The 16,207-nt window shown below is 38.6% G+C and overlaps 1 protein-coding gene across 2 annotated transcripts in view; it reads left to right on the top strand.

Moving 5' to 3' along the window:
- Positions 1–16,207, top strand: part of ELMO1 (engulfment and cell motility 1) — a gene marked incomplete at both ends in the record, with an annotated part of 563,076 nt that overhangs the window by 185,766 nt on the left and 361,103 nt on the right. For both annotated transcript variants that reach the window (XM_080701947.1, XM_080701948.1), the window contains one exon: positions 12,966–13,070. In XM_080701947.1, the coding sequence (XP_080558073.1) occupies positions 12,966–13,070 (105 nt within the window). The remainder of the gene's footprint in view (positions 1–12,965; positions 13,071–16,207) is intronic.

The following is a 16,207-nucleotide window of genomic DNA, read 5'->3' as shown; positions in this document are numbered from 1 at the left end:
TTGGTTTTTGTGTCTCCTGCCTCTGTTCCCTGCTCTCACCTCTGAACAGCCTAGCGGATCCTTTCACACACCAGGCCCCATACAGCTTGCATTCCCACATAGATGGCCGGCATTTGTGTTTACACAAAAAATTTGTCTTAATTACTTCTCAGTATACAGTATATCATCAATAATATATCATGGACATGATCACACATAAGTGGAAAAAAATGTGGTGCTTTCTAGTATATGTAGAAAGGTTCAGTTTTCTTTTTCTTTCTTTTTTTTTTTTTTTTTTTTTTTGGTGGTACTGGGGTTTCTGGAAGCCCTTCTACCTCTGGGTTATACTTCCAGACCTAATTTTTATATTTTTATTTGGAAAAAGAGTCTCTTAAGCCAGCGAGGCTAGCTTCAAACCTGCACAATCCTCCTGTCTCTGCCTCCCAAGTACGGGGATTACAAGTGTGCACCACCATGCCCGGCCATCTTTTTTTTTTTTTTTTAACATAGCCTTTCCTCTTTCATGCCATCAAGTGAAACTCCTCTCTTCTTTATAGCCTACCTTTCTTTCAGTAATGTGTTAACCAGTGGGAGCTTATTATTCCTACCATGTCTAAATGCCCTTGTAATAGTATGTATATGTGGACACAAGAGCAAACACGAGCCTCCGTACACACACACACACACACACACACACACACACACACGCAGGCTCTGTGGTCATTGCCCTACACCAAGGGCATTTAGCATGTTCTATCTACTAACTACATACTAACACTGGGATTTGAAAAACATTGAAGAAAATATTTTACAAAGACAAATCTTGCTCAAGATACTGTAATAAACCTGGCAGAGCAAACTCTCATATCCAGGTGTTTTCCAACCAGGCCCCTCCCCCTGCACATCAGATTCCAAGGAATATCCCTCCTATAGCCATGATTTAGGGTTCATGGTAGCTCAGAGCTCAACATTACTGGCTCTTGTTGACCTTCTCTGACCTTATCTCTGGCTTTAAAGAGAATTCCTACCTTGTACTGGCCAGATTTCAGAGATAGTTCCTTCTGATGCCTGAGAGCATACTAGAGTAGTCGGCCAGGGCAGAGACCACATGAGGCCCACCAGGGCAACCATAGTTGTAGTTTTTTTTTTTTTTTTTTTTTTTTTTGTAAAACATAGCATTTTTTAATTCTAAATATGTTTGCTAATGTTAGGGCCAAACTTGGCATTCCCATACTTTTTACCTAACATTTCCTCTTTCAAGGTTTATTGCTATTCTTCATGGTACTTGTCTTGAATCCTTAATCTTAGGTCTGAGATATCACTGTAAACAGAGCAGATTTTTATGGGCTAAAACAAAATCACTAACTTTGAGCCGTGATACCAAAAGACAGTAGTTACTGACTGCTAGTTTTATAGTGAGTTGTCACAAGTTGCAATTTAGAAAATTCATTTTAAAAATTAAGCCGGGCGTAGTGGCACACGCTTGTAATCCCCGTGCTTGGGAGGCAGAGACAGGAGGATCGCGCAGGTTCGAAGCCAGCCGCATGCGCTAGCTTAGGAGACCCTGTTTCCAAATAAAAATGTAAAAATAGGTCTTGGAGTGTAGCCTGGAGGTAGAAGGGCTTCCAGGAACCCCAGTACCACCAAAAAAAAAAATTAATTAAAAGCTAGGGGTGGTGGCGCATGCTAGTAAGCATTTGGGAGGCTGAGACAGGGGACCGTGGTTCACGGCCAGCCTCAGCTACTTACTGAGGCCCTTTGCAACTCAGTGAGACCCTGTTTCAAAATAAAGAATTTTAAAAAAGGGCTGGGAGTGTAGCTCAGAGGTAGAATGCCACTAGGTTCCATCTCCAGTAGTGCAAAAAAAAAAAAAGAAAAAAAAAGATTAAATCCTGTTTTTTAAACCCCAAGCACGGTGACCTCTCTGGTTTTTCATTTTCATCTCTGACTGACATTGCAATTGCTTCCATTATTTCCTCATGCTCTCACTTGTCAACTTCAAAGCCACACATGGTGATTGCATATATTTAGCTGTTATTAAGCTGCACTTAACTCCATCAATTGTGAAATTTCATTTTTGTAGGTCAAAAATGGCTGGTCAGTAGTTCAACCTGGTGTATTTGGAGAATCCTGAATATTTACTGGTGACAAGGCTTTATAGCTGGTAAATTCTATCAGGATCATTTTGTCCAAGTTTCAGCATTCACAAGGATCACCTGGGGCTGGCCTGCGATTGGCCAGTGACATACCCAGGCTAAAGCCCTGACCACGTGTTCCCCTGAGAGAACATGAAGTCTAGAGTGAATGGTCCGCCTCCAGCAGATGCTGTCTTAAAATGTTAGGATAAAGGAATTGGCCTTTAAGGCTCACTGGACTATACTTTGGCAGGGCAGGAAAATTGAGCAAACAATACTGTGGCCCAAGCACAAAAGGGCCTGGAACTGCCCCCGATTCTGAGGATTTGGGTCAGACATGTCCTCTTTCTGTACCTTCTGTTGTCAGGACACTCTTCCATCCACATTGTCAACTGTTGCTTGCAGGAGCTGGGCTGTCCTGCTTGCAAAGGCCCTACCTGGCAGGTGGGTTTCAGCCTTTCTCACTGGAATATGTCCCTCTGATACTGTGGGATGCTGACCTACAGGGAATGCTGCAGTGAAGACTTGAGCAGGATCCAGAATGAGAATTTAAAGTGTTTCTCATGTTCCACAAAATAAATTCGTTTCCTTGTTAGAGAGCAGTGGCATACCCTTAATCAAATATAAGTAAAAATCAATGCATCTTTATTAGGAAAATATGGACAGATAGAAAAAGAATTGCCCATCTTCCCACTACTACAAATCTTTATTATTAATACTTTGGCAAATTCCCTTCCAGTTTTTTATAAAGCATTTAATATATATATATGTATATATATGTATATAATATATATAATATTATATATATATGTAATATATATATGTATATATGTATATATGTATGTATATATATATATATATATATATATATATATATATATATGTAAGCCGGGTGTGGTGGCACGTGCTTGTAATCCCAGCACTTGAGAGGCTGAGACAGGAGGATTGCACAGGTTTGAAGCCAGCCTCACCAACTGAGTGAGGCTCTCAGCAACTTAGTGAGACCCTGTTTCCAAATAAAATATAAAATAGGCCTGGGAGTATAGCCCGAAGGTAGAAAGCCCCTGAGTTCCACCCTCAGTACCCCCCCACAAATATATATATTATAATTCTTTGTCTTGATTTACATAAGAGTATAGAGAATATTCTATAAAATACACACCCACACGGAATATCTAGTACTGTGGGGAGTGTATGCAAAGTACAGGTAACATTATAAAAAAAATCAGTTCTTCTTAATCAAAAGTTAAAAATCTCAAATAACAACAAAAGTCTAATGTCTTCCTGCATGAGCAACACCATGATCCCTTTGAAAGTATTTAGTGTTTTATTCTATTTTATGAATATTATGACCTTATAAATTCCCAAATGTTTTACTGGACAAATCCTGTGTCCAGCAAATTTTGGTTTAAAAGAATGCTTTCAGTAGCCTTCACTAACCCTAGAACATGCTCTGACCCCTGCCAGCTACTATCACAGTGACTCAGTGCCGAGCCCAGTGTTTGGGGGCCCTTTCCCCTGTTATCCAGAGGCAAACCTTGGATGGGGCCTTTGATATATTTAGACATGAAAGACTACCTATGATTATAATGTGTTGGGATCTGGGCTGTGGCTGATAACCATTCTCCTTCTTCCCTTCGATGGCACCTCTTAAGAGAGGCAGTGTCTGGTATTTAAATTTGGACACTGTGGTCTCTTCCATAAAAGACTGAGTACAATTATCATGTCCATTTTAAATATTAGCAAACTCAGGTTAGCAAGGTTAAGCATCTTGAGACATTATAGTTTCATATCAAAGTGTAAATCATGCTGACAATGACATACATGCACACAGCACTTGGTAGCTCCTATCCTCAGCTCCCCCCTTTCCCTAAACAGTGTAATGAGTGTGATATTGGTATATTCACATATGTACACATAGTTGATGATAGTGTTTCCATTATTGAACCTCACTCTTCCTTCCCCCTTCCTTTAGATCACCTCCCTGGCTCCACTGAGATTTATCCTGCATTATCTGGAGTCTCTCTTGTATCCCTAGCTTGCACATATTATCCCTAGCTTGCACATATTACAGAAATACACTCAGTGGAATACTACTCAGCAATAAAGAAGAAGAACTTATTTTCTTCCCAACTTATAGAGTCATTGTGAGGACCACCTGCTTAGAAGAAAGGTTGGCAAATATCTCCAATAGAGCCAGGAAACAAATATTTTATGCTATGTGAGCCATCTGTAGGTTTATGTCACCACTTCTTATTCTGCTACATGGTGTGAAAGGAGCCATTAGACACTATGTAAATAAATGAGCATGACTGCCTTCCAATAAACTTTTATTTTGGACATTGGAATTTGAATTTTGTGTAATTTGCATGTCACAGATTATTCTTTCTTTGAAAAAAAAACAATTATAAGAAATGCAAAAGTAAAGAATATGAGACTCAAAACTTGAAAAACCAAGTGGTGAGTCTGGTTCTACTCCTGGGCTATAATTTGCCAACCTGTGGCTTGGAACAGCACTTGGCATCCAGTGCTATGAATGTATTAGCTTCTCCCAGGATTGGAATTATTACTGTTGCTACCCTCTAAGCCTTTTCGGTATATAAATAAAGCCCTGAAGGACATCTGCATATAGAAAGCTTTTTTTCTTTTTTCTTTTCTACTTTGGCAATTCTACTCCAACCTAAACTGCAGCCCTTTGCCAGAGTCAAACAGTGGGGATTCTGGAGGGCGCCAGGCTGCAGCTCCCAGTTCTGCATCTCTGGACCTCATGAGAGTCCATGTGCAGCACTTGCAGCTTGATGGGTTTCCAACTCCGCCGGGGCAAGGAGGTGTTGTCTCCTATGCTGGGGGTGGCTGGGGGTGGTTGCTTTCCAGAGGCTACGTGGAGCTCCAGGTTCCAAGGGAAGGGGTTTCATGATGGATAATGGGACCTGCCTTGGAGTGACGGCTACTCATGAGCTGTGTTCTCTGTTGGACTTCTTAATTTGTGCTATGCTGGAGATGGATGAAAATAGGGGAGAAGGACAGACTACTGTGCTTAACTGCTGTGACTTCCCACCCTGTTTTAAAGTGGTAAGAGGTGGGAGGAAAGGGATCCTAAAAGAAGTGCCACCGAAAGGAGCTGGAAGGTAAGGAAGAAAGGAGGACATTGTTACCCGGGTGTCAAGATCCTTGGCTTGTTTAGAATCCTGCATGTGCTTGGATGAGTAGAAAAATTACAGATATCTTTATAAACCTTGACACCACTACTTCATTATTCATAAAGACTTTTTAAAACCCTAAGCAGCTTTATTTTTAAGGAAATTTATTCCCAAGGCAGTTTTTAATTGAGTTTTTATGGTAATTTTGTGTATTGACTATTGAATCAGCACAGTGCATAAACTGTGTTCCAGTTTATAATTTTATTCAGTGAATCTCAACTCTGCTTCTTCAAGATAATGAAGTCAGAATAAACCCAGATTTTCACAAATTGTATTGTGTGGTTAGGCATGGCCTTTGTTTTTAAAATCACTTGTTTTTTTTTTTTTGTGTGTGTGTGTGTGGTACTGGGGTTCCTGGAAGCCCTTCTACCTCCTGGCTATACTCCCAGACCTATTTTACACTTTTTTGTTTGGAAACAGGGTCTCTTAAGCCAGCGCGGCTGGCTCCGAACCTGCATGATCCTCCTGTCTCCACCTCCCAAGCATGGGGATTACAAGCATGCGCCACCATGCCCGGCTTATTCTTTATTTTGAAACAGGGTCTCACTAAATTACTGAGGGCCTCACTAAGTAGCTGAGGCTGTCCATGAACAATCCTCTGGTCTCAGCCTCCCAAAGGCTGGGATTGCAAGTGTGTGCCACCACACCTGGCTTTCTTTTTTAAAAAAAAATTTTTTTTTGGGTGCATTGTAGTCACACATCTTAATGGAATACAAGATGGTGGAGACACACATGCTTACATCACCTAATTAGCCCTTACCCAATTCCCACCCCATTCCCTCCTCCTCCCTGTTTTAAATTTTCTAATGCTATATTTGTTCAGCAAATGTAGTCACTCATATTGTACAAATATTAACTCCTAAATCCTCAAAGGTTTTCTCCACGATATGCCATCTGGTAGGCAATATTGTAATCATCTCTTTATTATCCACACTAATGAAGGACGAGCATGCCATTGGTAATTGAAAGACAAGATCATTTAAAAATCATTCAGGCTAGTGCCAGCTCCTTTTTCTCAACCAGGAAGCACTCAAGTGTAGAAAATATTGACTGATTCCATTGTCTTGTATATTTTCTAACTAAAATATATGTATTTTAATTACAAAGTTTAGTAGTGGGATATGCAAGAAGCTTTTATATTATAATTCCCTTTTATTCTTCTCTTTTTTTTTTTGTGGTACTGGGGATCCTGGAAGCCCTTCTTCCTCCGGGCTACACTCCCAGACCTATTTTTATTTTTGGAAACAGGGTCTCTTATGCCAGCAGGGCTGGCTTCGAACCTGCGCGATCCTCCTGTCTCTGCCTCCCAAGCGCGAGGATTATAAGCGTGCGCCACCACGCCTGGCGTATGCTTTTTTATTTGGAAACAGGGTCTCTTAAGCGCGGCTGCCATTGAACCTGCGCAATCCTCCTGTCTTCACCTCCCAAGCGTGGGGATTACAAGCGTGCGCTACCACACCCGGCTTATGCCTATGACATCTTTGGGGATGGAACCCTTCTCTAGGCTGCACCCCCAGACCTATTTTTTATATACATACATATATACATACATACATACATACATACATACATACATACATAATTATTTGGAAACAGGGTCTCTTAAGCCAGCTGAGGCTGGCTTTGAACCTGTGCGATACTCCTGTCTCCACCTCCCAAGTGCGGAGATTACAAGCGTATGCTACCATACCCTGCTATAATTCCTCTCTCTCTCTCTTTCTTTCTTTCTTTCTTTCTTTCTTTCTTTCTTTCTTTCTTTCTTTCTTTTTGAGGGACTGGGGTTGGAACCCAGGGCATTGCACCTTTGAGCTACACACCAAGTCCTATTTTTTAGTCTTTTTAAATTTTTTGAAACATAGTCTCACTAAGTTGCAAAGGGCCTCGCTAAGTAGCTGATGCTGTCCGTGAACCCCGATCCTCTGGTCTCAGCCTCCCAAATGCTGGTATTACAAGTGTGTGCCACCATGCCCGTCTTATAATTTCCTTTTCTGAGTAAAAAAGTTTGCTTCATTAATAAGCAGTCTAAATACAAAGCAGATGAATAACACCAGTATTTAATATTTGGCCAGGGAGTTAAAGAATGATGTAACAGATAAAGAATAAGATTCAGGAAATTGCTGTGTCCCGGTTATTTGAGACGAGTTATTCTGTCCTTCAATGGCTCACAAATAGGGTCCCCAATCAGCAGCAAAAGCATTTCTTGGAAATTTCTTAGAGATGCAAATTCTTGAACTCAACTCTGGTCCTAGCAATTCAGCAGCTTGGGCAGTGGTGTCAGCAAGTGCTGTGAGCCCTCCATGAGATCTGGCTCCCAGCTCAAGTTGGAACACTGCTGTTCTCCACCACTGGTTTGATTTTCTCATCTATAAATAAGGGACCGGCCTAGGTTATATTTATGTTCTAACCCTCTCTCTAGTGATAGTGGTATGTGGGCCCAGAAGAAATTTAGTTTTTCTGTCTTCGAGCTTATAACCATACCTTTTGTATAGGTGAAATAATTCACTCGAAAAACTGGCATATGGGTAGCAGAAGAGAAATGGATTTCCAGAAACTAGATACCAAACCATACTTAGGGTTCTCAGTGTAAAATAACTCACAGTATTGTCAGCTGACGGGTGTCATGGTCCCAAAATGACAAATGCTGGTGCTTTGGAAAAGGGAAGCAGCCACTTCCCTTTTCTCTAGGCGACTGAGAGCTGTCCACTGAGTTTCACAGAGCAGTTTTTTTTTTATAGGAACTAACAAATGACATTTAAGAAGGATGAACAGAGGTGCATAGGTTTCACAGTAAAACAAGGAGAAATATAAAGCCATTCATTAAAGCTCTTGCAGCTTCCATTTTAAGACACATGAGAAAAAATAACATGGAACAAAAAAGAAAATAAATCTGTATCTAGAGTGTCTCATAAATAAGATAAGAGTGGGGGAGCTCCTGACCTCTGCCTGGTTCTCAGAGTATTTTTGTCACAATACAGAAAGCTTTCAAATATCTGGGCATGTAATTCTTTTCTCTTGCCATTAAAAAAAAAAATCTGTGGTTATAAAATTATTTCACTGGCTGATAAAAACCGAGAAAATAAAACAATCACTTCAAGGAGAGAGTAGCTAAGACAATACTACCTGGAATTAGAGAGAGGGAGAGAGAATAGTTTACCCCCAACTACAAAATAATATTTTAACCTAAAATGTAGTGCTACTTAATAATTTAGAGAGAATCATTGAAAATCAAAAGCAATTTTCTAATTGGCCTTTGTTCAGTAAGAGCCTATTTGTTGGAGACAATTAGGACATGGTTCATTGAACATGGTGGAGAAATTTAGCTTTTATAAAAAGGATGAATCACAGGCTCTTGTTGCCCAAGGGAATAATGTTGATCCCGGAGGACCACAGCAATTGGAATCTGCATTGGATGTCTTCGTGAAATCTGTAGTGGTGTCGGGTTGGTCAGTAGCCTAACACTACACAATTCTGCCTCAAAGTCTGTGCTCTGGGTTTACCTTCCAGCTCTGACACATACTCACTGAAACTCTGGACAAACTACCCAAGTATCAGTGTCCAGTTACCTTCTTGTCAGAGGAAGATAATGATAGCATCCACCTGGTGAGGATTTTGTGACAATTAAGAGCAAGCATGTGCAAGACACTGCATAGTGCCTGTGTTCTTTTGTTAGGGTGGTTTTCTAATTAGCTATATGGTTCCTTAAAGGAACTCTTAAAATCAATTATAGTCCATTTTCTATATCCTTGGGTTCCTCACCCACAAACTCAACTAACTTTTTTGAAAAAACGTTGCATTTGTACTCAATACATAGACCTTTTTCTTATCATCATTCCCTAAGAAATATGGTATAAAAACTACCTATGATACAGAGGTGATTTAAAGTATACACAGAATATGTGTACATTATATGCAAATATTAGATTATTTTATAGAAAGGATTTGAGGAGGATCCCAAGATTTTAATACCTATGGGGGATTCTGGAACTAATCTGCCATGGATACCAAGGGACTGTATATTGTTTTCTAACTGTAAGGATCTTTTGAAAACGTGCTCTATTTGATACCCACAGTGTACATCTTAGGAAAGATGTGTTTGATAGGAGGTTTCAAGGGAATCTTGGGTACAAAACTCAAAGGAGAGTGATAATTCTGGAGACATGAAGGTCTTTTTCCTGGCTATTCACTAACACATAATTTTAGGGGGAGTATTGAATTAGATTTAAGAAAACTAATTTTATAGCTTGATTTCCTTTTATGTATATATAGTTTTGGAATAGACTCAGATCAATAGTAGAACAAGTCTGAAACAAATATCATGGTTTTCTCTTTTACAGCTGGCTCAGTCTCCTCTGTTGGCCAGCCCCCACTGCATGCTGGCTGATGTGAATTAGTCCACATTGTTGTCAAGTAATCTTTGTTCAGTATATGTGAAGTCTAAATGCAAGCAGTACCAAGAGAAGTACATTTGGTTTCTAAAACTGGTGAGAAGGAAAATTTAGGAGCAAAAGATGGTTGAGGCATATTATCCAAAGAACACATTGCCTTCTCAGCCAAAGCCGGTTTTTTTTCTTTCTTTCTTTTTTTTTTTGTGGTACTAAGGATGGAACCCAGGGGCATTCTACCTCTGAGCTATACCCCCAGCCCTATTTTTTATTCTTTATTTGGAAACAGGGTCTCACTGAGTTACTGAGAGCTTCAGTAAGTAGCTGAGGCGCCGAGGCTGGTTTCGAACCTACACAATCCTCCTGTCTAAGCCTCCCAATACAAGCATGTGTCACCATGCCCGGCTATTATTTATTCCTAAATAAATAATATTTATTAGAAGCTGGGGCTGGCCTCAAAGATGTAATCCTTCCTGTCAAAGCTAAGTTTTGAGGCCCTATGCAGTCCTTAAAAAGTCATCTGCAACACTGTTTTCTCATGTAAAATGGGAATAACAATAGTACTTACTGGATGGAAGTGTTGGGAGACTTAATAAATGTAAAATTCAAGATAATGGTAGTACCCAGAAAGTATCAGTAAACGTCAGCTTTTTTATGTTACTTATGTTTATCAAAATCTAATGTGTCAACTAATCAATTTATGTGTAATGAGGAACATTTCACTGTTCTTTGCTAAATAACTAAAATATAAAATCTGTAAGTGCAAGTTAATTTTATCTGCGGTCATTAATTTCTAATATTTTATTTTGTTTCTTTTCCCCACTACTGAATATGAGTTAGGACCTCTTTTACTCCAATGAATATGAGAGGAAAACTGAACTGCACTCCATGTGGCATGCAAAATGACCATTTTTGTTACAATTGTAGTTATTTTATGAGAAGCATCTTTCTTATTGATAGCAGTACTCTGGCATTTTAAAAACTATCCATCAAGATAAAATGTTAAAGTAAAATATTCAAATCATTGCTCTGATAAAACCTACTTAGACAGGATATCCAGGGATGCTTTTGAAACTGGAACTATGGCTAGTAGACAACACCTCTCTTTGATGATTAGATGTAGTCTTAAAATATGGAAATGTGTGGATGGATTTATCTTTGAAAAAAATGAACAAAAAGGCCTCTCTGTACCAGAATTAGAAAAAATACTATTAACCATAATTTCCCCAGAAGAGCAGATTCAAGCTATTTATTAAAAAGTATTCAGAATCAAAATGTAAATATGTCATTTCATAAAGTTATCTGGATCATGAAATGAAAAGTTTTTTCTTTATTTCATTCTATTTATTTATTTATTTATTTATTTAATTTGTAATGGGGATTGAACCTACGGGCATTCTACATTCAAATTACACCCATAACCCTTTTATTTTGAAACAGAATCTTGCTAAGTTGCTGAGGTTGGCTTGAAACCTGTGAATCTCCTGTCTTAGCTTCCTAAGTGCTAGAATTACAGTGTGCATCAGTACACCCAACTTAAAAGCAGTTTTTTAAAAAATATTCCTTAGGTGTCTTGAAATTTTTCATTTTTATGGATAGCATTGCATGGTTTTATTGTGTACAATATGTTTTGAAGTTATATGCATTTTGGAATGACTAAATCTAGCAATAACAAATGTTTTATCCCACATAATTATCATTTTTGTGGTGGAACAAAATGATGCTCATTTTCATAGCTTCAACAAAATCATACTTGAAGAACTAGCCAGAGCAATTAGGTAAGAAAAAGAAATGAAAGTCAGACAAACTGTAAAGGAGGAAGTCAAATTTTATTTCCAGATGTCACATTCTTATATATAGAAAACCCTAATAATGCGAAGGAAGGAAGGAAGGAAGGGGAAAAGGAAGGAAGGGAGGAAGGAAGGAAGGATGGAAGGAAGACAAATTCAATGAAGTGATGAACACAAAATCAATAAAAAGCAGTACATTTTTATATATCAGAAGTGAATTGTCTCCAACGTTCTTTTCATTTGTTTAACATTAAAACAAAATGTCTTTTCTTAAATCATTCACCATTTAGATGTGCATTTTCAGGACAGTTCTTGGTGATTGTTTTTTGGTGGTTAATGGTGGGGAGTAACTTGCTTTCTGAATAAGAGTCCTTACCATGTTTGCTGGATGATCTCATGAATATGGAGATTTATAGCTGAGCGTGGAGGCACACATCTGTAATCCTAGTACTTGGGAGGTTGAGACAGGAAGATCTTGGGTTCAAGACCAGCTTTAGCAACTTAGTGATATTCCCAGCAACCTAACAAAATCCTTTTTCAAAACAAAAAATAGCTGAGTGTGGTGGCGCATGCTTGTAATCTCTATGCTTTGGAGGCGGAGACAGGAGGATCATGCAGGTTCGAAGCCAGCCTTGCTGGCTTAAGAGACCCTGTTTTTAAATAAAAAAAAAATAAAAATAGGTCTGGGAGTGTAGCCTGGAGGCAGAAGGGTTTCCAGGAACCCCAGTACCACCAAAAAAAACAAAATAAACAAACAAACAAACAAACAAACAAACAAATAAATAAATAAATAAATAAATGGCTGGGGCTGTAGCTCAGAGGTAGAATGCCCCTGGGTTTAATCCCCAGTACTCCAGTATACATACAAGTATATGGAGAATCCTGATCAGCCCAAATTAGTCATTTTTAACTCATGTCATTGTTTTGTGTATTGTGAATATAAGTCCAGACTTGTTCTATGAGAGCAGGCAGATGGACATGTGAATTGTGTCCAGTATCTGTGCTTACAAGCAGACTTGTGGACTGTGTAACTCTAGGCCATGCTTAAGCCCATGGACAGGCGTGGCCTTACTTAACCTCACATAGGAGGAGGCTGAAGTTAATGTACATATAGCAAATGGCTTCCTGGAGTCACCTTCTGAAACAAATGGCAGAGATGTGGCTTTATCCCAGGTCTTTTCCCCCACCAGAAACAGAACTTTTGTATTATTTTCTTTTTCTCACAATGTTAGTATCTAAGAGTAATTCTACATTTTGATCTTTAGCTGAATGTCTACCCAGAGTTCAAAGCAGGCTTTGCTGAATCTGCAGAGCTGGACAAAGTCTTTCCCTCAACCCTAGTAGGTTTACCAGAAGGTAGAAAATGGCAACCTATTTGAGATCATGGTTCTTCTATATTCAGGAGAAAAAAACAGTTCCATAGTGGTTGGTAAAGTTTGTTGAAGAATTAACCTTATGTAACATTTTGTTTTATTGCAGAATCATGTCAACCCAGCCATGGACTTTACCCAGACTCCTCCTGGGATGTTGGCTCTGGACAATATGCTCTACTTTGCTAAGCACCATCAGGATGCATACATCCGGGTAAGCATGCAGGACCTTTTCAGCTACTGTAAGTTTTCTATTGAACTTTCATTCCAAACACATAGGGATGACCTTTATAAGAGTGACCAGAGTTTCTACTTACCTATTTTTTTTTGTGGTACAGGGGATTGAACCCACGGGCATTCTACCTCTGAGCTATACCCCCCAGCCCTATTTTTTATTCTTTATTTTGAAACAAGGTCTCATTGAGTTACAAAGGGCCTCACTAAGTAGCTGAGGCTGTCTGAGAACTGCAATCCTCCTGTCTCTGCCTCCTAAGTATTTGATTACAAGCATGCACTATCACACCTGGTTTCAAAGTTTGGCTTTCATTAAACAGTAAACTAAAAAAAATTAAAACTAAATGAAACTGATTATGGGGACTGAATTGAGAATTTCTAACTTAAAATATTCTATATAATGATGTTTTAAAATAGTATAGATACAAGGAAGACATTTTGTATAGTCTAATATTGATTTATGACAAAGACTCTTAAGTAACAAGGAACAGTAATGAACTGTTTACTAAAAACCTACATGACCTTAAATTTAGTGGAGACTACATAGATTTATTCTTAAAGTAGGAAAGATATCCAAAATTATCACTGACTTACTACTTCTTTCCATTGTAATGCTAGAAATACAAAAACATTCAAAAGGAAGAAAAAGTGAGAGGAAAGAAAAAGAAATGCCTTTTCACATTTCATAGTCAACTACTTAGGCTTCAGTTTCTGAGTTAGATTAGTTGGAGGCCAGGCCAAAGGAAGTAGAGGCCTCTATTATGTGAAATAGAAGAAGTCACCTGCTGATTGGGGAGTGACCTGTAGAGAAGACAGAGCTTGAGTCAATGGCAGCATTAGGTGAAAGAGACATTGAAACCTTCTCCATCAGAGTTGTGCAGTTGTTGCCTGGACTTGTGATGACGTCTCTCACCTGTCCTCAGAAAGAAGAACCCAGATGCAGTCTAGATGGAGCAGATCCAAGATTGAGATCAGGGAGGGATATGAATGACAAAGACAGGGGATAAAATGATGATTTGATATTAGCTCAGAAAGTATTTGATGGACAAGTTACCTTCAGGAAGAGAAACAAGGCTGAGGTGAAGGTTAGGCTGGAGCACCTTTGACATTCTCTGCCAGATGCTCAGTGGCACTGTCTTCCCAGAAACCTGGGTTCCAGATACTGCTACTGTCATTATCTAGAAATATTTTTGTCTGGGCTAGTTTATTTTGTAAACAAATGAGACTGGGCAGCTCTCAGCAGGGACTGTATGCCCATGGAGGGCATTTGGAAACATGGGGTCATGTTTCTCTCATCGTCATCATATCTAGTGGAAAGCTACTGGACAAAACTTGTACAATTTGTACCACCCAGCAGTGGTCCTCTTGAGTAAAGTGCCAGGTCTCCATGCTCTATGTATATACACATGCATATATAATTTTTTCCAATATTGATTTTTTTTGGTACTGGGGATTGAACTAAGGTACATTCTACCTCCAAACTCACCTCCAGTCCTTTTAATTTTTTGTTTTAAAACAAGTTCTCACAGGTTACTGAAAGTCTTACTTTCAGTAGGACTAAAGGTTGTCCTTGAGCCTGCAATCCTCCTGTCTCAGTCTCCCAAATAATGGGATTGCAGGCATGTCCCACATGCTTGGCTATTACAATTATATTTTAAATTGATCTGATTTTCTATATATGCAATTTGACCTATCCTAGGATATTGCTTGTAATGTCATTCTTAGGAGGATTTTGTAGTCATTTCTTTTGAAGGTTTGGGATCAACTGCTATGTCAGAAACACAGTCCTCCCTAAGAAAAAATTTTTTTCATTCAACTTTGATTTGACTTATATGTGTATATATGTATTGCACAGACACTTTCTAGGAATATAATCACTTTAATAGTAAATAAATGAATGCTTTGAGATACCATGTTGTATATATCCTTGGAGAACTAAGCATAAAAGTAAAAGCCAAGTAGAAATTGAATTCACCTTCAACAAATTAATGTTTGCGTGTGTCTACAATTAGAGCTTATTGATGCTGAATGTATTGTTAATTGCATAAGGAGCATATGTCTCATGAAAAGTACTTTAACATCTTAAGCCTGTTTTCTTCAATGCATTTTCTAAACTATTGTAAGTGAATGGTAACTGAATGTTTTATCTGATAGAGATATTAAAAATATGTTTAAAGAAGAGTTTGGTCCACCTTGTTCAAATATACTTTTATGAGTTAGATGTTCCTTTTCTTCAGACATATTTATTTATTTTTCTCAAAAGAGTGATCCTTCCTTGATGTTTTCCTTGTCCCATCTGACTTTGGGGCATTAACTACCAGATAGAAAGCAGAAGCCTTTTACATGAACGGATGCCATTAGTGAATCATATATAACGTAAAAGGCTTTATGCAAGAAAGTTCCCTGGTGACTGTAAAGATAGACATCCCAGCTTCAGAGCACTGATAAAACAGAGATGGTGAAAACAATGGTCCCAGACACTCATTAGGCTTTGAGCCATGATCTTAACAGTCTCATCTGGAGCATAAAGAGGGACTTTTTTATGTTTGTATTTGATAAAATGAACTTTTTTGATAAGAAATGCAGTTATTCACTTATTATTTATACATTTAATCTGATAAATATTTAATTTATACCTAAATATAATTTTACCATTCACTTTATTTGCCAGTCAGATTTATGGTTGGGGTTTTAAAAATATTTTTATTAGTACATTGTAATTATGCATTCTACTGAGGTTCAAAGTGATACAAACATACATGCACACAGGACTCGGTGTGTTTCTCTTTATCTTCCATCTAGCTACATGCTCTTCCCAATCCATTTTGGTGAGGTTGGTTCTGATACCTCCATGTATGGAACTAGCATCAATTGAACTGCTTCCTTCATCAGTTCTTGTTATTCTCCTCCCCATAATCCCTTTCCAGTATTCTATTGCTCTCTGTCCTTAGTACCTAAAGTCCCTTTTGTCTTATTTTTCTCCCTCTCACTTACACATATGAAAGAAATCATTCAGCCCTTGACTTTCCGGCCTGGCTGATCACACTGTGCACACTATTCTCTAGGTCCATTCATTTTTCTGCATTTTTTCATTATGGCTGAGTAAAATCCCATGTG

Source organism: Muscardinus avellanarius, assembly GCF_963383645.1.
Source record: "Muscardinus avellanarius genome assembly, chromosome: 9".
In the NCBI taxonomy this organism is placed as follows: Eukaryota; Metazoa; Chordata; class Mammalia; order Rodentia; family Gliridae; genus Muscardinus; species Muscardinus avellanarius.
Note: the sequence above shows the minus strand (reverse complement) of the source record. Positions and strands in the feature narration are given on the sequence as shown.